Source organism: Pan paniscus, chromosome 12, assembly GCF_029289425.2.
Source record: "Pan paniscus chromosome 12, NHGRI_mPanPan1-v2.0_pri, whole genome shotgun sequence".
In the NCBI taxonomy this organism is placed as follows: Eukaryota; Metazoa; Chordata; class Mammalia; order Primates; family Hominidae; genus Pan; species Pan paniscus.
The window spans coordinates 25,353,482-25,369,926 of NC_073261.2; the positions used below are offsets into that span (position 1 = coordinate 25,353,482).

The 16,445-nt window shown below is 39.5% G+C and overlaps 1 protein-coding gene across 1 annotated transcript; it reads right to left on the reverse strand.

Moving 5' to 3' along the window:
* Positions 1-121: 121 nt before the first annotated feature.
* On the reverse strand, positions 122-15,221 carry IL1RL1 (interleukin 1 receptor like 1). The gene is made up of 11 exons (XM_055107520.2): positions 15,134-15,221; positions 14,141-14,350; positions 13,418-13,628; positions 12,193-12,367; positions 11,637-11,799; positions 10,187-10,258; positions 9,306-9,447; positions 9,068-9,213; positions 4,388-4,534; positions 3,233-3,400; positions 122-943 (listed from the first exon to the last, which is right to left on the reverse strand). Exons 2-11 carry the CDS (start codon positions 14,199-14,201, stop codon positions 558-560), a joined length of 1,671 nt encoding a protein of 556 aa, XP_054963495.1. The 5' UTR covers positions 14,202-14,350; positions 15,134-15,221; the 3' UTR covers positions 122-557.
* Between the last annotated feature and the right edge of the window lie 1,224 nt (positions 15,222-16,445).

Below are 16,445 nucleotides of genomic sequence, written 5' to 3' on the forward strand. Positions count from 1 at the left end.
TAATTATATATATAATTATATACACATTTTATATATTATATATTATATAATATTATATATAATATTGTATATAATATTATATATAAAATATTATACATATAAAAAATAAAGAAAATCTGGCATGTTGGGAACAAGATTTACAACTGACATTCTGCCTGAGGGAATCAGAATGTTCTTCAAGATGACGTGAAAATCTACTGTCGAATGATTAGTTTGCTATTCAGATTATTGACAAAGAATGAGGAGAAACAAAGCAAGACAGAGAGAGAGGAAAAAAGAGTAGTGAAAACATCCCACACCACAGTGAAGACAGGCAAGCAAAAGGGAAAAGGGAAGGAAATGGTGGCTGGAGTATGGTGGAGGATTGAGGAGAAAAATTTCTGGCCATTTTGCATCCACCCAGAAGCAGGGAAATGGAAGGAAAGTTACCAGATGAAACCTGAGGCCTGAATCCCTTTAATATTCCTGCTCCTCATACTTCAGTGCAGGGGCATAAGCCAGCTAGGAGAAGTCAGGAAAGCTTCAAACTCAGATGCCTTTGCACATCACAGCAGGCACTATTGCTTCTGGGCAGCCAAGGGAGTCAAACTAGAGGCCTTTCTGGGAATTTTGCTTGGCACAGGCATTTGGTACCTCACGTGCTTCCAGAATTTGGAATTCAGGGACCTTTTATTGGCGATGTGGTCCTCCCTCCACTTGATGGTCCCCTGTACTTTCATAAGATGCCGGAGGGAGTCCTGAAGCGCCTCAGCCTGCAGCATGTCCAGCTCGCTCAGAGCCTCCATCTCAATAAGTATCACCTTGGCGTCGTTCTGGATGAGGGCACAGTGCAGGGCAACTTCCTGCTCGTAGGCAAACTCCTTGTTGTGAGTGATCTGAGGGGTCAGGATGAAAATGTGCCGCCTGCTCTTTCGTATGTTGGTTTCCACTGCAGTGACTACATCTAGTCATACAAGAAATAGATCAGATTTCCTATCAGTCTAATGCTTTAAACATAAACATCCTGAACATTTAAAAGTCTTATTGTTATAATCTGGTGTGAGATTCTCTGACATCAAGTCACTTACTCAGAGAAGTGGAAATATGTGTGGATAGAGAACCCGTTTTGTTCTTTGTGTTCCTTTCATTTGTGAGAATATCAGCCCCAATGTCCTCTTTTTATTTCCCAGGTAGCTTAGTCTTAACTAAAACAGAGTCCTTCCAAGTAAATGGGAATGTAAAGATATTTAGTCTATTGTTGCATTAGAGACTTAGAATTCTGGTTCATTCTTCTTAGAATACATATTATCTTCTTAGAATATTTGCTTATATGTTTTTCAATGGCTTAAAATTTTAACTCACATATTAAAAAGCACAAACTCAGGAAGCTTTGCCCCTCAAAATTGTCCAGAGTCTCTAGGAAAGTAAGTCCTGACTTTACTTCACCCCCATTAATCTCTGTTGTAGAAACTGATTTGATCCAAACTAGAAAAATCTCAAGGGACAATAGATCCCCTTTCCCATTTGGTGTTTATACAGCGTAGACGCCATGGTGATTCCAATTAGCTCTGGGTGGACTCAGAAAGAACATGAAATACCCAGTCCTCACTGCAACAGGAGAAAGCACAACCGTGAATAAAACAATCCAAGATATTCTCACAGACGGGTGTGTGAGGGATTGCAGATGCATGAGGCAGGCCTGCTGAGAAGAGGTGCTCCCAGAGGGAGAAGCACAGCTGCTCCAGAAGCCCCACGTGGAGAGGCAGGTACATGACCACCCTCTGACCTCCTGCCAGTGCCTCCCATTGGCCAAACCCAGCCTGGAGCAGAGGACAAGGGTGCAATGGATTCCATGATGATCAGCCACCCAGGGCCACTGGATGGAGTGGTGGTGCAGAGAGGATTTTGATGGGGCAAATGCAAGATAAGTTGCATGAGACTATAGACAGTACCTTAGTCAGTCATGAACTTTCCTAAGTGAAGAGTGAAGTTTGGTGTTGTTGGGTTTCATTTATTTTGGTTGAGGAAAGGTCAGAGGACATGCATTGACAGAGGGAAGTAGAAAACCATTCCAGATTAGTATGTTGTCACACATTGAAGGCAGCACAAGCTTGAGTGTGAGAGAGCTAGCACCTGGGTTTGGCTGAGGAGAAGTGTAACTAGAACTTAGGTGGATGGACTGAGAAAGAAGAGGTGAAGAGCTTGTGGCCAGATGTGGCACATTGTTGAGCTCACAAACAACTGGAGTCCCTGCAGGTTCTTCAGTACATTTGTAATATGAAAAGAGTGTTTGAGAGCATTACTCATTACTTCTACCTGCATGGGTGGCCAGTGGGAAAATGGGGGAAGAAGAGAGCCTCGAGAGAAGAAATGCATTAGATTCTCCTAAATTGTATCTTTCACAAGTCTCTTGAGCCGTTATTGAGGCTATTAGCATTCCCAGATATTCCAGGGTAAACCAAAGTCACCTGTTGTTCATACCTTTACATCTATAGGCATGTGAATTCCTCTTCTTAGTAAAATGAGTTTAAAATGTAAAACTGAACATTTACTTTATTATGCTTAGGCCCTTGATAGCTGAGCCCCAGTTATATTCCAAACCCTTCCTGGTCTGTGAGAAATTAGAGAAGAGTTCACAAGGAGGGTCCATAGGTACTGGACATAAATGTATGAAGGGAAGGGAAAAATAACTACTGCAATCACAGGAGTTGTGATAAAACTGTCAGAAGTATATAAAATTGGGTAGGAATATTAAGGAACAGAAGCTATAGTTCTTTTTGTTCTGGTGAGAATATAAATTTGCAAATGTGTCACCAACATGAAGAAAGTCATGAAGACTCTCTGAGTACTTTTAAGGTATTTCAGCTAGTGCCTATGGCTACCAGAACAAAATTCGTCAATTTTTAAGTCCTCTTTCAAATCTTATGGACAGAATTAAGAAGTGGCAGAGTTATCCTGGTGGGGGACCAAGGGAATAAAGTAGGGATGCTGGTTTGCTAAGTCCTTGAAGCAAAGGACTTCTAACTCTGAATTCACACCACCAACATTACTGTGAAGATCTCATCACTGGGACAATGATGGGAGAGGGACGATTGAAGGATAAGTGTCTGCTTCTGGATAAATATTTAAAGTTCTGGTCTTAAGGCCTGTGGTAGTAAATGCAATTCATTTTCCAATGCAGGGATAAGGCCACCTAGTTCACAGCCTTTAATAAGCATGAATTTCTGTCCCTAATGTATGTCAATAGCTTTACCTTCTCCAGGTAGCATATCTCTCCCATAAATGCATAAGGTATAGCCAAATTTATTTTCAAGAACATCAGGCAGAATCTGGTGAACAAAGTGCTCTACACGACTGGCCCCATCTGTACTGGATTTGTAGTTCCGTGGGTAGATAACATAAGCATCATAGAGCTTTCCATCTGAAAATGAAAACAAGAAGTACAACTTCTTACTTGATTCTAAAAATTCTCACTGGGCTCTTCAAAGACATTCCTCTCCAAGTTTTATGGCTGTTGGTGAATGTATGTCATCCTCCAAAATATTCTAGACTCAAGAGATGTTGACGGCAAACCACTGCCACAAAACACTATCAGGAAATAACAGTCTTCATCCCAAAGTGTTTCTCCTTTTTACTGTCACAGACTAAATAACAAAAAAGTGGACAAGAACCTGTCCATCTCATCAATTTTGATTAATAATCTATGAATAAGGGGGCCTTCTGTGCTGAATAGACTTTGGTTTCATCTTTGGTTTCCCCATACTCCCCTGGGGAAGTGAAAAAATTTAAAGCTAATAGTAGCAAGGGCATAGAATTTTTTAAGGGATCTGAATTTTCCACAGATCAAACAATGAGCTCCTACTTCAGTCAACTGTTTGAAAAATGCAACATGTATCTGCCTCCAAATGAAAGCATGAAGTTTGCATCTAGCAGGCAGAACTGACTCCTTTCATGCACATGCTTGTGTGCCTGGGTTAGACTTTACGGATCAGGGTTTCAGGTAGAACACACATGCTTTCCGATAGACCTTTCTAACCTGCTCACATCTGGAAAACAGGAACAATTTTGCTACTGTGTTTAACTTCATAATGTCTTACCAATACATTATGAAATTTACACCTTTCTGGGCTTGGGGCAGATTCTGTTATTGGGAACTCAGTAGGAATAGCAATCCTATCGGGGAAGAAAAGTGAGCTGTTGAGATGGATCTCAGGACCATGAGGATTTACATAGCAGGATGGAAAATGGCCTCTAAGAAAATCCAAAAACACAACTCACTGATAACAGATTAGCAAGCAAAATGGAATCTGGGCTTAGCAGCCTAGCTACTGAAAGATTAATAGACAAGTAACCAACAGTTATTATGGGACTTTTTCTTTGGGAGAAAAACTTGGTATTTGCCACTTACCATTCCTAGTCTTGTAAGGTTTAGCTATGTCTCTCCAGAGCAGAGTGGCCTCAATCCAGAACATTTTTAGGATGATAACCAGGACATTGATTAGCATTAAAAATACACTACATACTGCAATTATGCAGTAGGTGCTATGATGATCAACTATTCAAAAGAAAGAAAAAGATTATTATTACTACTGAAACAAGATATAATAAACTGATACATGGATGCTGGCTTCCCTTGGGAGTACAAGAATTTCACATAAGATATACCCACTGGGAATTTTCATGGCTGCTTTAAGTACCAGGACAGTCACATTTATTGAGCCTCTACAACACATCAGGCTAAGCATTATAGGGAATTCTCAAAGGCAAAAGAGGCAGAGAGACACTTGTCAACTTAACTAAGATGGGAGGCAAAAGCATGATTTTTGCTGGCAGAGGAGTTTAGAAGGAGAGCTTGCTCCATGCAGGACTGGGAAAGGGAGCCTTCCTGGAGGAAGAGGAGGCCTCTGAAAGATGAGTAGGATTCAGGGAGATGCAAAAAAGGAAATGCCCACCTGGGCAGAGAGAATACCATAAGCCTAAGTGCAGAGAGGAAGTGTGTTTTCTGAGGAAGTGGAATAACCCAGTTTGGGGAATTGGTGGAAGATATGATTAGAAAGTTTGGTCAGGGCCAGGTTCTGTCCAGACTTGAAACCCCAACTAAGGCAGATTGCCTTCTTCTGAAGGTCACAGGAGCACTGGAGACTTGAGTGGTTTTCCCAAGAGATTAATCTGATGGTAGCAGAAAGTTTGTTTCTGTGGAAAGAAACTATGGGCACTCAGAGAAGAATGGAGTGTGGTACTTGGGTTGCAAGATGCAGAGGGTTGTAACTCATGCAATAATGAGAAAGGAACGGACAAGGTGCTGTCAGGGCATTAAGGAGAAGGCATCAACAGGTCTGAGAGACTTGTTGCCTCTAAGGACTTGGCAGTGTGGGAGGTAGGAGAAGAAGCAAGAGTCACCTAAGTGGCTAAAGCATCTTTGATAAAGAATTCAAAAGTCAAATTACTAAGTTCTAGGTCCTACTCATAGCCCATACTTCTCTCATGGTGAACATTACTCAACCAACCCAGAAATTTTTCCTAGTACTCCTTGCTTCACAAAATGCAGATGCAACATGCATATGCACTGATGAATGTGAGAAGAATCTCAAATGAGATTTGCTGATACGGTTCTTTTCCGTCTTAAGTCTCCATGCATGGGCTCCCAGTTTTAAGGTAGAAAAATCACTGGCCCATATTCACGAATTCCTCCACAACCTCTAATAGTTTATCAGTTCTCTCAGTGACCAGCAGTATGGAATCAAGAATTATCAAGGTGATGTGACACAAAATTGGGGGGAAAAAGTGAAAATTGACAAAGAGCTTACTGTCATCAGGTTAAATAATGAAAACTCCGTAAGTAAATCGTTTCAACAGGATTCCTTTCCAGGTCACTCTCTCTCTAAAAACCTCAGCTGGATGCACAGAGGAATGTGTACTTCCTGTGGGGGTTACTGGGAAGTAACCATGCCATTGGCTGGACGCTTCCAAGTAGAGGAAAGAAGTTGATCCAAGACATCAGAGGAAGTCTTCGTAAGTGTGAATTATTTTATAAAAGTATAAGTAATCCAGGTATGTGATGACAAAACATTACTTTCTGTATACACATATAGCTAGGAAAATGCTGGCTGTGTTTGAATCCTTGCTCCATAACTGTAGTATTTCGCAAGTTATTCAACTTTCTTTGTCTTTTACTTTGAAGTATTGAGAAAATAAATGAGAAAGTTAAATGTAAAATAAGTAGATAAGTCCTTGTACATAGGAAATAATGAATAAATGTGTATTATTATTATTATGAGCATCAAATATGTATTTAGTAATAGTTAATAAAATGGAGACATAGGCCTTTCAAGTTTTTGTTCTCTTAAATTCAAGAAATGCTATAATTTCAGAAATAAAAAAGAATTCATCATGACAACTCAATAGCAGTAGTAGTAATTTGTGTTTAATTTATACAGTTGCTGTAACAGAGTGTAACCATGTTGATTTAAAGAAAAACAGGTGAAATACAAATAAGCTAGAAGGAGCAAAATCATTAAACACCTGTAACACGAAGATAATTCAAACACATAGGTAACCAGGGACACTGATCAATGATAACGTAGCAAAGCAGGAGGACACAAGGGCAGTATGGGTGGGCAGGCTGGATGGATGGCTGCAGGGTCTACTGGACCCACCACCACCCCAAGCATGGCCCTCACGTAGCACCTTGATGGGGTCCACAGCCTTCCTGGGGTGCCACACTTATCACTGGCAGACACCAGAGACCCACAGAACACTACGGCACTTATAGCCATCTACATGAGTTATGATTCTGTTTATTTCATGAAAAACTTACAAATCAGGGGTTAAAGTCAAAATTAAAACCAGAAAAACCCCACATACCACTTCAGGCAGAGACCTGCCACGATTACACCATATTGGGGGCCCGCTGTCCTCACACCCCTATCCTTTCTCCTCCTGTTGTGTCTCTCTGTGTGTATCTGGATGAATCCTAACCATACCACACACATGGGTGGGAACTCAGGGTTTAACACTTTCTTTGGCTATTTGACAAGCACATTAAACAATTTCTACATGGTTGTACAGCCCCTGAGGAGTGATGAGTGTAAAAATATATTTCTCTCTTTCCTTCCTTTTATACGGGATACAATGCTTCATATAGCAAACAGGATGTCTTTGCCTGGATATGTGAAGAACAAGTGAGGAAACTGGCAAGTGCTCAGGAGTGAAATGCTTGGAAAGCTGTTTTCCAAGACAACATTGCATTCAGAGACACACCAAGGGAGTGGGGAGAAGGATCAGTCCACCTCTGTGGGAGGAGCACTTCATCTCTGATGTTTCACATTGTCTGGGCATAGTGATGATAAAAAGCACAATGACTTGTAGACAGCTTTATCACTGTTTTGAAAACTCTGTAGACAACATATCCCCTTCTTGCCTGCACCCAGGAAGGATCACTCTCTCCACCCTGCTTTGGCTATTTGTGATGCCACCAATTATTTATATATAAAAAAGAATGTTACATTTTAAAAAGATTATATAGCGTCTGAAATTAACCCAATAAAGACTCATCAGTTTCATGTTGTCCTTTTATTGTGTCAAATTATAATGATATTGTTAAAATCCTGCTAGATTCAGAAAAAACTGTAGGGAAGCAATAAACAATTTGACTTTCCAAATGATGAGGAAAGTTATTGAATTTACCAAACATAAATATAAAAATAGTATTTTGTTGTATAATTAAGACTTACAGCTAGAGAAGTAGAAATGTACACAAAAAAACATTTGGTATCAATAATTTGGTTGTGCATTCATTTATTCAGCCAACAAATATTTAACTGAGCACTGGCTAGCTGCCAGGTATTGCACTAAGGACCCAAAGATGGATGAGATAATGTCCCTGCCCTCATGGAGCTTGCAGTCGTGTTGAGCAGACTGTCAAACAGATTTAGGTAAGGCAATGTGACCAGTGCTATGATACAAACAGGATGCTACAAGAGTACTTGGAAAGTGTGTATACTGCAAACTGAGGGCCAAGAAAGGCTCCCTGGAATAGGTGGTACCTGAATTACGTGGTGAATAACAGATGCAATAAAGAAATGGGCTGAGCTACCAGACTTCCCAGGTGTTCCATGTACCTTAAACACTTTATAAAGTTTAACAATGATAATGTGTGTGATATGGTTTGGGTCTGTGTTCCTGCCCAAATCTCATGCTGAATGGTAATCCCCAGTATTCGAGGTGGAGCCTGGTGGGAGGTGATTGGATCATGGGGGTGAGTTCATCATGAATGGTTTAGCACCATCCCCTTGATGCTGTCCTTGCAATAGTGAGTGACTACTCATGAGATCTGGCTGTTTAAGTGTGGCACCTCTCTCGCGCTCCTGCTTTTACTGTTTGAAGTGCCTGCCTTTGCTTTGCCTTCTGCCATGAGTAAAGCTCCTGAGGTGTCCCCAGAAGCAGATGCCGCCATGCTTCCCATACAGCCTGCAGAACCGTGAGCCAATTAAACCTCTTTTCATATAAATCACCCAGTCCCAGGTATTTCTTTATATCAATGCAAGAATGGCCTAACAAATGTCTTATTATAAAGTAGCACCTAGGATTTTCTCACTGAAATGGCAGTAGTTTGATACTTCCCCTTTTTGTTCACTTTACCACCCTCGCTAACAAAATGAGTGTTCATTATGACCAGAAAAAGGTATAGAAGGGACCATGCTTACAACATGTAATACAAGTTATAAAAGAGCACAAAAGAACACGTTCAGTTTACGGTTGTTGGTGCATTTTCTTTCACATACAGTGAGACAGAGGGAGTTCATAAAGTTAGAAAACAAGGATGACCAAAGAAGCAGCTGAGTGTTCTAGACAAACCAACGATAGGAGGGAGTGGGGGAGGACGAGCAATTTAAGCCGCAGAGAAGCTCCCAGCAAACAGGAACAGTCTACAAAGAGCAGATAGCAAACAACATCCGGAAGAAGAGAAGCACATTTTACGGCACAGGCCATTCCCATTGTCTTGATGGATCTCTTGGAACCACACTCCATTCTGCTTACACTTGCTAGAGAAAGCTCAGGTGACCAAAGTCTCAGAAACACTCCTTACTTGGATTTTTCCTACTTAGCCTTACGGTGTGCCTTCTCAAGCCATGCAAATTCAGGGCCAGACAGTCGTACTGCAGCAATAAATCCTCTTCCTTCACGTCAGCTATTCTTAAAACCATGTCTAGACAAGCCAGCCCATTGCTGAAACTAAGAAAGCAACCTGTTACTTTTAATGCCTACTTTGCAGGTGCAAACCATGTGCAAGGGGAAGAGGATGGTTCTCTTCAATATAAAAATACCTTTGATTTTGCCCTTCCTCTTGTTGAATTCTTGGTTCACCAAAGTCTGTAATTTTTGTTCCATTAAGCTGCCACAGGACGGCAGCCAAGAACTGAGTGCCTTTTCCAAAACAAGCAGAGCAAGTTAGGTTTGCGTTTTTTCCTAGAGGGGAGTAAGGACATTCACCAATAAAATTAACTTCTGCGACTGGCATTTTATCCCATTTAATGTAAAAAAAACCTTACTGAACACTTAGTATGCACCCCACCAGGACCTCCCTCCCTCATCTCTAGCACCTTCCTCTTTCTATGTCCTCTCTTGCCTCCTCCCTGCTTCCATTACCTTCATTCACCCAGCTGGGTTTGAAGCTCAGCTCCCACTATGTTCTCATCTGCATGGGAAACTAACAAGGCCAATGATTCTGCCTTCACCAACCCCACATTATAAAGGATTTCTAGTAAAAGGATTGCCCTCTACTAGAAATTAGAGTTTCTTTCCAACTGCCCTCTTCCACATATTTCTACAGAACTCTCTTCATCTCTCCATAAGCTACTTTGAAGATAAACATGTTTTACCGGATCTGGCTACCATTGCCCAGAATGAACACCCTGCAGGTCTCCATCCCAAGCTCTGGGATAGAGATGAAGATGAAATTAGATGCATACATGAAAGCATCATGAATTACAAAGTACAATAAACAAATGTAAACACTGCAATTGCTGTGTCCCTGTTCCCAATATTAGCAAATGCTTGGGGCAGGTGCTTCCAGGGATGTCACCTCACTTACTCCTCAAGGTTCCTTATGCTAATTGCCTGACCCCTGCTAAGGGAATTCAGAACAGGGGTCATATGGAAGGATTTTTCCAGGCAATATTTACAGCATTCTGATAAATTTTCTTACCAATTTCCACTTCCTTTATTTCATTGTGTGCAGGGGCTCCGATTACTGGAAACAGAGAAAAGCCTTGCTCATCTTAAAGACAAAAAGAAATATAAATATTAGGAGAGCATTGAATGCTAGTCAATATAAAGCTTGTATTTTCATGTTTCTATTCTATTTCATAGCAATGTTTTTCAAATTCTTCTGACAATAACCCATAATGACAAACACACACACACACACACACACACACACGAAACAGAAAGGCACTTAAATAAAACTTTCTTTTATTACCTATGATGCTCTTTAATATCTTTATTCTCTGATATCACTTAAACAAATGCAGGTCCAACCCATAAAACTAATTACATGACCTAGTAGTTGTTAGAAAACTACTCTTCTACAGAATAAGAATAAGACTACAGAGAAGATTTCAAAAGACCCAGGAAAACAATAAATGGATGAGTCCACAGATTTGCTCGCAGTTCTCCACTAGGGTGGCCCATCCTCAGTGAAATCTTCCCCGTACAGAATTCTGACTCCTGTGACCACTAAGGCTGAAAGACGGGCAGTGCTTGTGGAGCACTGCTGCAATCCTCCATCCCTTCATGCTCATTTATTTAATGACAGTGTGATTAAGGACCACTGTAAGGGTTGATATTAAACAGGAAGAGGCACTGATAGGAATGTGGTCTGGTGATGCTTATTTTACAGCGGTGGAGTATTGAAAAACTCCAAAAATTTGTCTCCAATATTGCTTTGCCCTGAAAAAACTGTCATACGTAAAGGGGCTATTACATCTACGTCTGTAGATCGACTTGTGCTAAGGAGACCCCAATCCTTTGTAGATTGATAAGCTATGATTGTGAAATCTTTCCCTTAAATAAGCTTTTATAAAATTTAAAATAACTTGGAAAACACATTTTTAGAATGAAGTGACCTACTCAAGGCCATTGATGATGTTGAAAGTATTGCAAACAAAGATTAAAAACCACTCGACAACATTTATGTACACCATAGTATACCATCACAAAGCCTCTCATTAAACTTTGAATCCAATGAGTATTACTAAAGATTAAGTTCTTTTTTAAATTGCAGAAACTCTGACACCAAACTAGAAAAAAAAAAAAAGCTGGTTTTTCTCTCCAAATAGTTGTATTTCCATTCAAAAAAAGTAAATTAAGTTAGCATTCAGATTGCTTTATCTTTGGAAAATTAAGTCACAAAAAAAGAATAAAGAACAGATGTGGCTTTGAATTAGTAATGTAATTTCCCCCTGAAATTTCTTAAATCTTGATAGTGTGTTCAGAAAACCTCTTTGCGTCATAGTTCAGAATGTATAAGATAAGATGGAGCAGGAGGAAGTAAAGGGAGGAGGGAGAAGTGCAAGAAACCCAACCAGAAGGGCACCGCTGTTCCCATTTCGACTTCTTTCACGTAGTATTCTATCTCATTAATGTCAGTAGCTTACCCTTGACCGTGAAGGACCTGGTTGCCGTCACACTATAATTGGCTCCATTTTCATTGTGTATAAATTTACAGGTGTAATCACCTGCGTCCTCAGTCATCACATTATCAATGACCAAAAATGACTTGTGCACCCTGTACCTTGATCCTTGAAGAGCCTGACAATTCTGAAATAAGAAATTCCATTTCCTTCTCAGTAATTCTTCACTTTTATTTATTTATCTGTTGACAGAATGTTTGTTGCCTAGGCTGGAGTGAGTGGTGCAATCTGGGCTCGCTGTAACCTCTGCCTTCTAGGTTCAAGTGATTTTCATACCTCACCCTCCCAAGCTGCTGGGATTACAGGTGTGTGCCACCACACCCAGCTGATTTTTATATTTTTAGTAGAGATGGGGTTTCCTCATGTTGGCCAGGCTGGTCTCGAACTCCTGGCCTCAAGTGATCTGCCTTCCTTGGCCTCCCAAAGTGCTGGGATTACAGGCATGAGCCACTGTGCCCGGCCACTTGTGTCTATTTTAATTGTGTAATTTTCATCTATTTCCTTCCAAATTTCTTCTTACCTTAAACCACTCAAGAGGTGCTGTCCAATTGTAGAGGTCAATGGTAGGACAATAAATTTTGGAATTTTTTTCTGATCCAGATACTGTTGAATACATCAAATAATCTGGAACATTGCAATCTGATTGTTTTTTATATATGGTGACATTCGCATATCCAGTCCTATTGAATGTGGGACTGTTAAAATAAGTCAGACAATTAAAAGAGTCACTTAGCATTGTGAAATAACTTAATCTAAATTCAGCCTTTACTTAATATTGCTTTTCTTCTTAAAAACCATCAATATACATAATGGTTATTTTCTTATTTAAAAATAAACATTAAAATCTAGAGTTTAAATACTTTTTTGTTACACTTGAGCTAAAAACATAGCCCCCATAGTAGCCCTAACAATGACTTCTTCACCATTTATTCATACACTACATCTGCTGTAATGCTGTAATCCCAGTGTAATAAAGATAATTACTATTTATTCAGAGTTTACTCTGTACCAGTGATGATGATGAGCACTTTTCACACATTACCTTAGTTTATTTTCACAATAATGCTTTGAGATGAAATATATTATTACATTATATGCATTTTACAGAGAAGGAAACTGAAGGGCAGAGAAGTAACTTGCTGGCATCGCACAGTTAACTAGTGGCAGAGCATGAATTTGACACTTGTCTAGTCTCAGACCTAGGCCCTTAACTAATACTTCCTGCTTTTTGATTTAATTCATTTGACATTTTGTGTGTGCCAAATACAGCCACAAAATCAAAACATTTAACAATTTGTGAACAAAAGTAATTAATTTTTAGGCACACAATCTCATCAGCCTTCTCTGGCTTAACTTGAAGGTTAAAAGCCCCTTTTCACCTACTAGAGGCCCCCTGAGATGGAAAACATCCAGATTACTATTTTCTGTGCTAGTTTGTTCTTAATTCCAGCCAAAAGTAAGCAATTGCTCTCAGTTATCTTGGTCACTAGGAAAGCTAGGTTTTTCTCTAAGTCAGCTACAAATCAATCCCTGCAACTGTAAATCCAAATAGCTCAGAATGAGCTAGACCTCAACCTGATAGTATTCCTAGAAGTTTATCCAAATCACTTTTATACAAATCACTTTATAAATTTAACTGTTCCAGAAAGGACTAGGGAAGGAATGAAAGCAAGGGCAGCTCAGGCAATCAACCATTGAAGAAAGGGGAGCAGGGTGAAAGAAGATGGGAGCTTTCCGCATAATACCTTCTGACAATACAGGTATAAATACCAGAATCAGCAACTTCAGCTGGTAGAAACTTCAGAAGTTGGCCTGAGGCAAACACACGATTTCTTTCCTGAGTGGGAATACTTTTGTTTGTTTGTGAGTAATACCAATCCACGGTGTAACTAGGTTTTCCTTGTCTAGGACATCTTACAATTAAAGCCTCATTTTCCAGGCCCCATGATTGTTTACCTGCAAATAAAAGATATAAAGACAGTCCTGAAATGATCAAATGAAAAGATCATAATTCTTATACTCTCAATATTTTCTTCTAGGATTAAATTTAGAAGCCGGTCATATACTGTGATACCTTGGGAAAGAATAAGTAACTGATTAAGATCTCTTACGAAATGTTAATGAATTAATTTGGAGCTAAATCCCCCACAGTTATCCAATGGAAAAGCAGACTTATCTATCTAAACAAACAGTGTGTCAGTCAATAAACATCCACAACACTTCCCATGTGCAGGCACCACATTAAATTCTGCTGCATTTGAATATGTAAAGCCAAACTGATGATATATTCATCACAAAGAATTTCTTCTGATAGATTAGTAATGAAAAATGATTGTACAAAAGCAATATATTTTTCAGTTTACAATTCAACTGGAACAACTGGAAGCAAACTGCTTAAAACAAGGTAAATGTTCTTGAAATTATTTAATTTATAAAAATTTAAATTATACTTAGAAGGCAATACTTACTAAACTTTGCTGCTGTGGAATACATGAGAATTGTGAGAATTGCTAAGATCCAAAACCCCATTCTGTTTATCAATCAAGAGCAAGTATTGGTAACTGGTTGTTGAGATTACTCCAGATGAGTCACTGGCATACGACAGTGAAGGTCACCACACATGAGGCAGTTGGTGATACTCTTCAAGACTGGGTTGGGAAGAGTAGCCTATATCTCAACTGAAAAATAAATTAGACAAAACCATAAACAGAATTTTTATCAGCCATGATTTTTACTTTCTTAGCACCACCCAGGAGAATGAATCAGTCAACACATATTTATTAAGTGCAAAGAGATGTAACAACAGCAGGTTTCAGATATGCAAGCATTGCACTTATTCCTATGGAAGTTTTGGGTCATATAGCTCTCACAATGATCATGCTATTTCACAATTATCATGCTGCTTCGCAGTTATATTTCACCAGTCTCATGAGAATGTCCTGAAAGAAACTAAATTAAGAAGGAAAGTATATGAGTTTCTATTTTTGAAAAAAAAAAAACATAAAATTCAGTAGACTTTAGAAAATAAAATGTATCATGTGAAACCACAGACATCCACACAGGCTGGTGGCAGCATGCTCACAAAAATAACTCACAAACAGACACATGTGCAAGTAGTCATCACAAAGCAACTAAGGAGTAGCAAAATCAGAACTAGACTAAAGCATTAGCCAAGTAATTGTCCTATTCTCAACCCCAAACCCTCAAACTTTTGTTCCTGACTCAGCTTGTTCCCAGGAGTCACCAAAGGCTTTCTAAGAGTAGTTGAAGGTCTATGAATAATAATAAATACATTAATTTTTTCTTTCAGAAAAATAATCATTTACTTTCTTACTTCTTTTCTTAAAATATAAGGGGAAGAATAGAACCAACATAGAAATTTACTAACATAAGGATAAACACAATCATGAATTATGAAGACTTTTCTTATTACAAATTTTAGATAAGTAATTGATGCTTACCCAAACTGAAAGACAGAGGGGATGAACTTGGAGTCAGTGACGGAGCTAAGAATAGTTTCCAGTCTTTGTAGGTCCCTCCTCATAGACTACTCACTCTCTTCTATTTTAAAGGGGAGACACTCCTCCCATCCTGAAATTTGATTTGTGGCCAAATCTATGACTTGTTCAAAAATGCTGGTGCATCATGTACTAAGAATTCTTGATGTTGACAAATAAATATTTAAACATAAAAACAACATTGAGTAATCCTTTGAGAGGAAATAATTGAATCATTTCCTCCTATTTTAGAATCAACTTCTCAGGCTGATTAATAACTAATGCTTATTGCCTGTGCCCTGATATTAGGACACTTTCAGTTCTAAATGGTCTTGACATCAGGGACCTGGAGGCTGCCTTTCCAGATAATTCCTTGACTCCTCATTTGGCAGACACCACTCAGGAAAGCTCCGCCAGCCTTGGCAGCATTGGTGCCAGGAGTTTCAAAAGCAAAGGTGGGGGAGAGGAAATGCGAAGTAAGCAGCACTTTCTGGAACTTAGAAATTCTCTGTCTAGGGTCCAGAATGTGACTCCACCCCATCCCAAAACAGATTTCAGCTCCTTGGATTTAAGTCCCAGTAGGCCTCTCTGCCTGGATGAAGAAAAAAAAAAAAGGAGCTTTTCTAGAGTGCATAGAGTGCAGAGAAAGAGAAGGAGGCTGTGACTAAGAAGCTTCCCTCAAGGGGAGTGACAAAGGAAACCATAACCCTGAACTCTAGGGCTCCAGGTAAAACAAACTTGAAAAGCAAAATTTGATTTTAGCTATGCATAGTTGCGATGACCCTATCATGAGTAAACTCAACCTACGTTTATAAGTCATCACATCTCAGAAGGATTCAGGAACTAATTCCAGACCAATATAATAATATAATGATAATAGCTAACTTTTCTTTAGAATGTCCTCTATGCCAGACACAGTCTAAGTGATTTACATGTATTAATTCCTTCATTCTCACACTCACCCAATGTGGCAGGTGCTATTATTATGATGCCCATTTTACAGACAAGGACACTGAGGCACAGAGCGATTAAGCAACTTGCCCATGTCACTTCACATTAAGGGGTGAAGTCAGAATTTGAACTCAAGAAGGCTGGCTCTGAAGACTAGACTAATCACAGAATCCAACTGCCACTGCTTGTGGAAGGTTCAGAAAGGAGGAGCTGCAAAAGGGAGAGTTATCAGTACGTTTTTTGAGCCAGCGTCTTTGCTCCCCATGGGGGCTGGGACTACTCTTGAATCTCTTATCTGTCAGGGTTTGTCAGCCTTTTGGCCTGT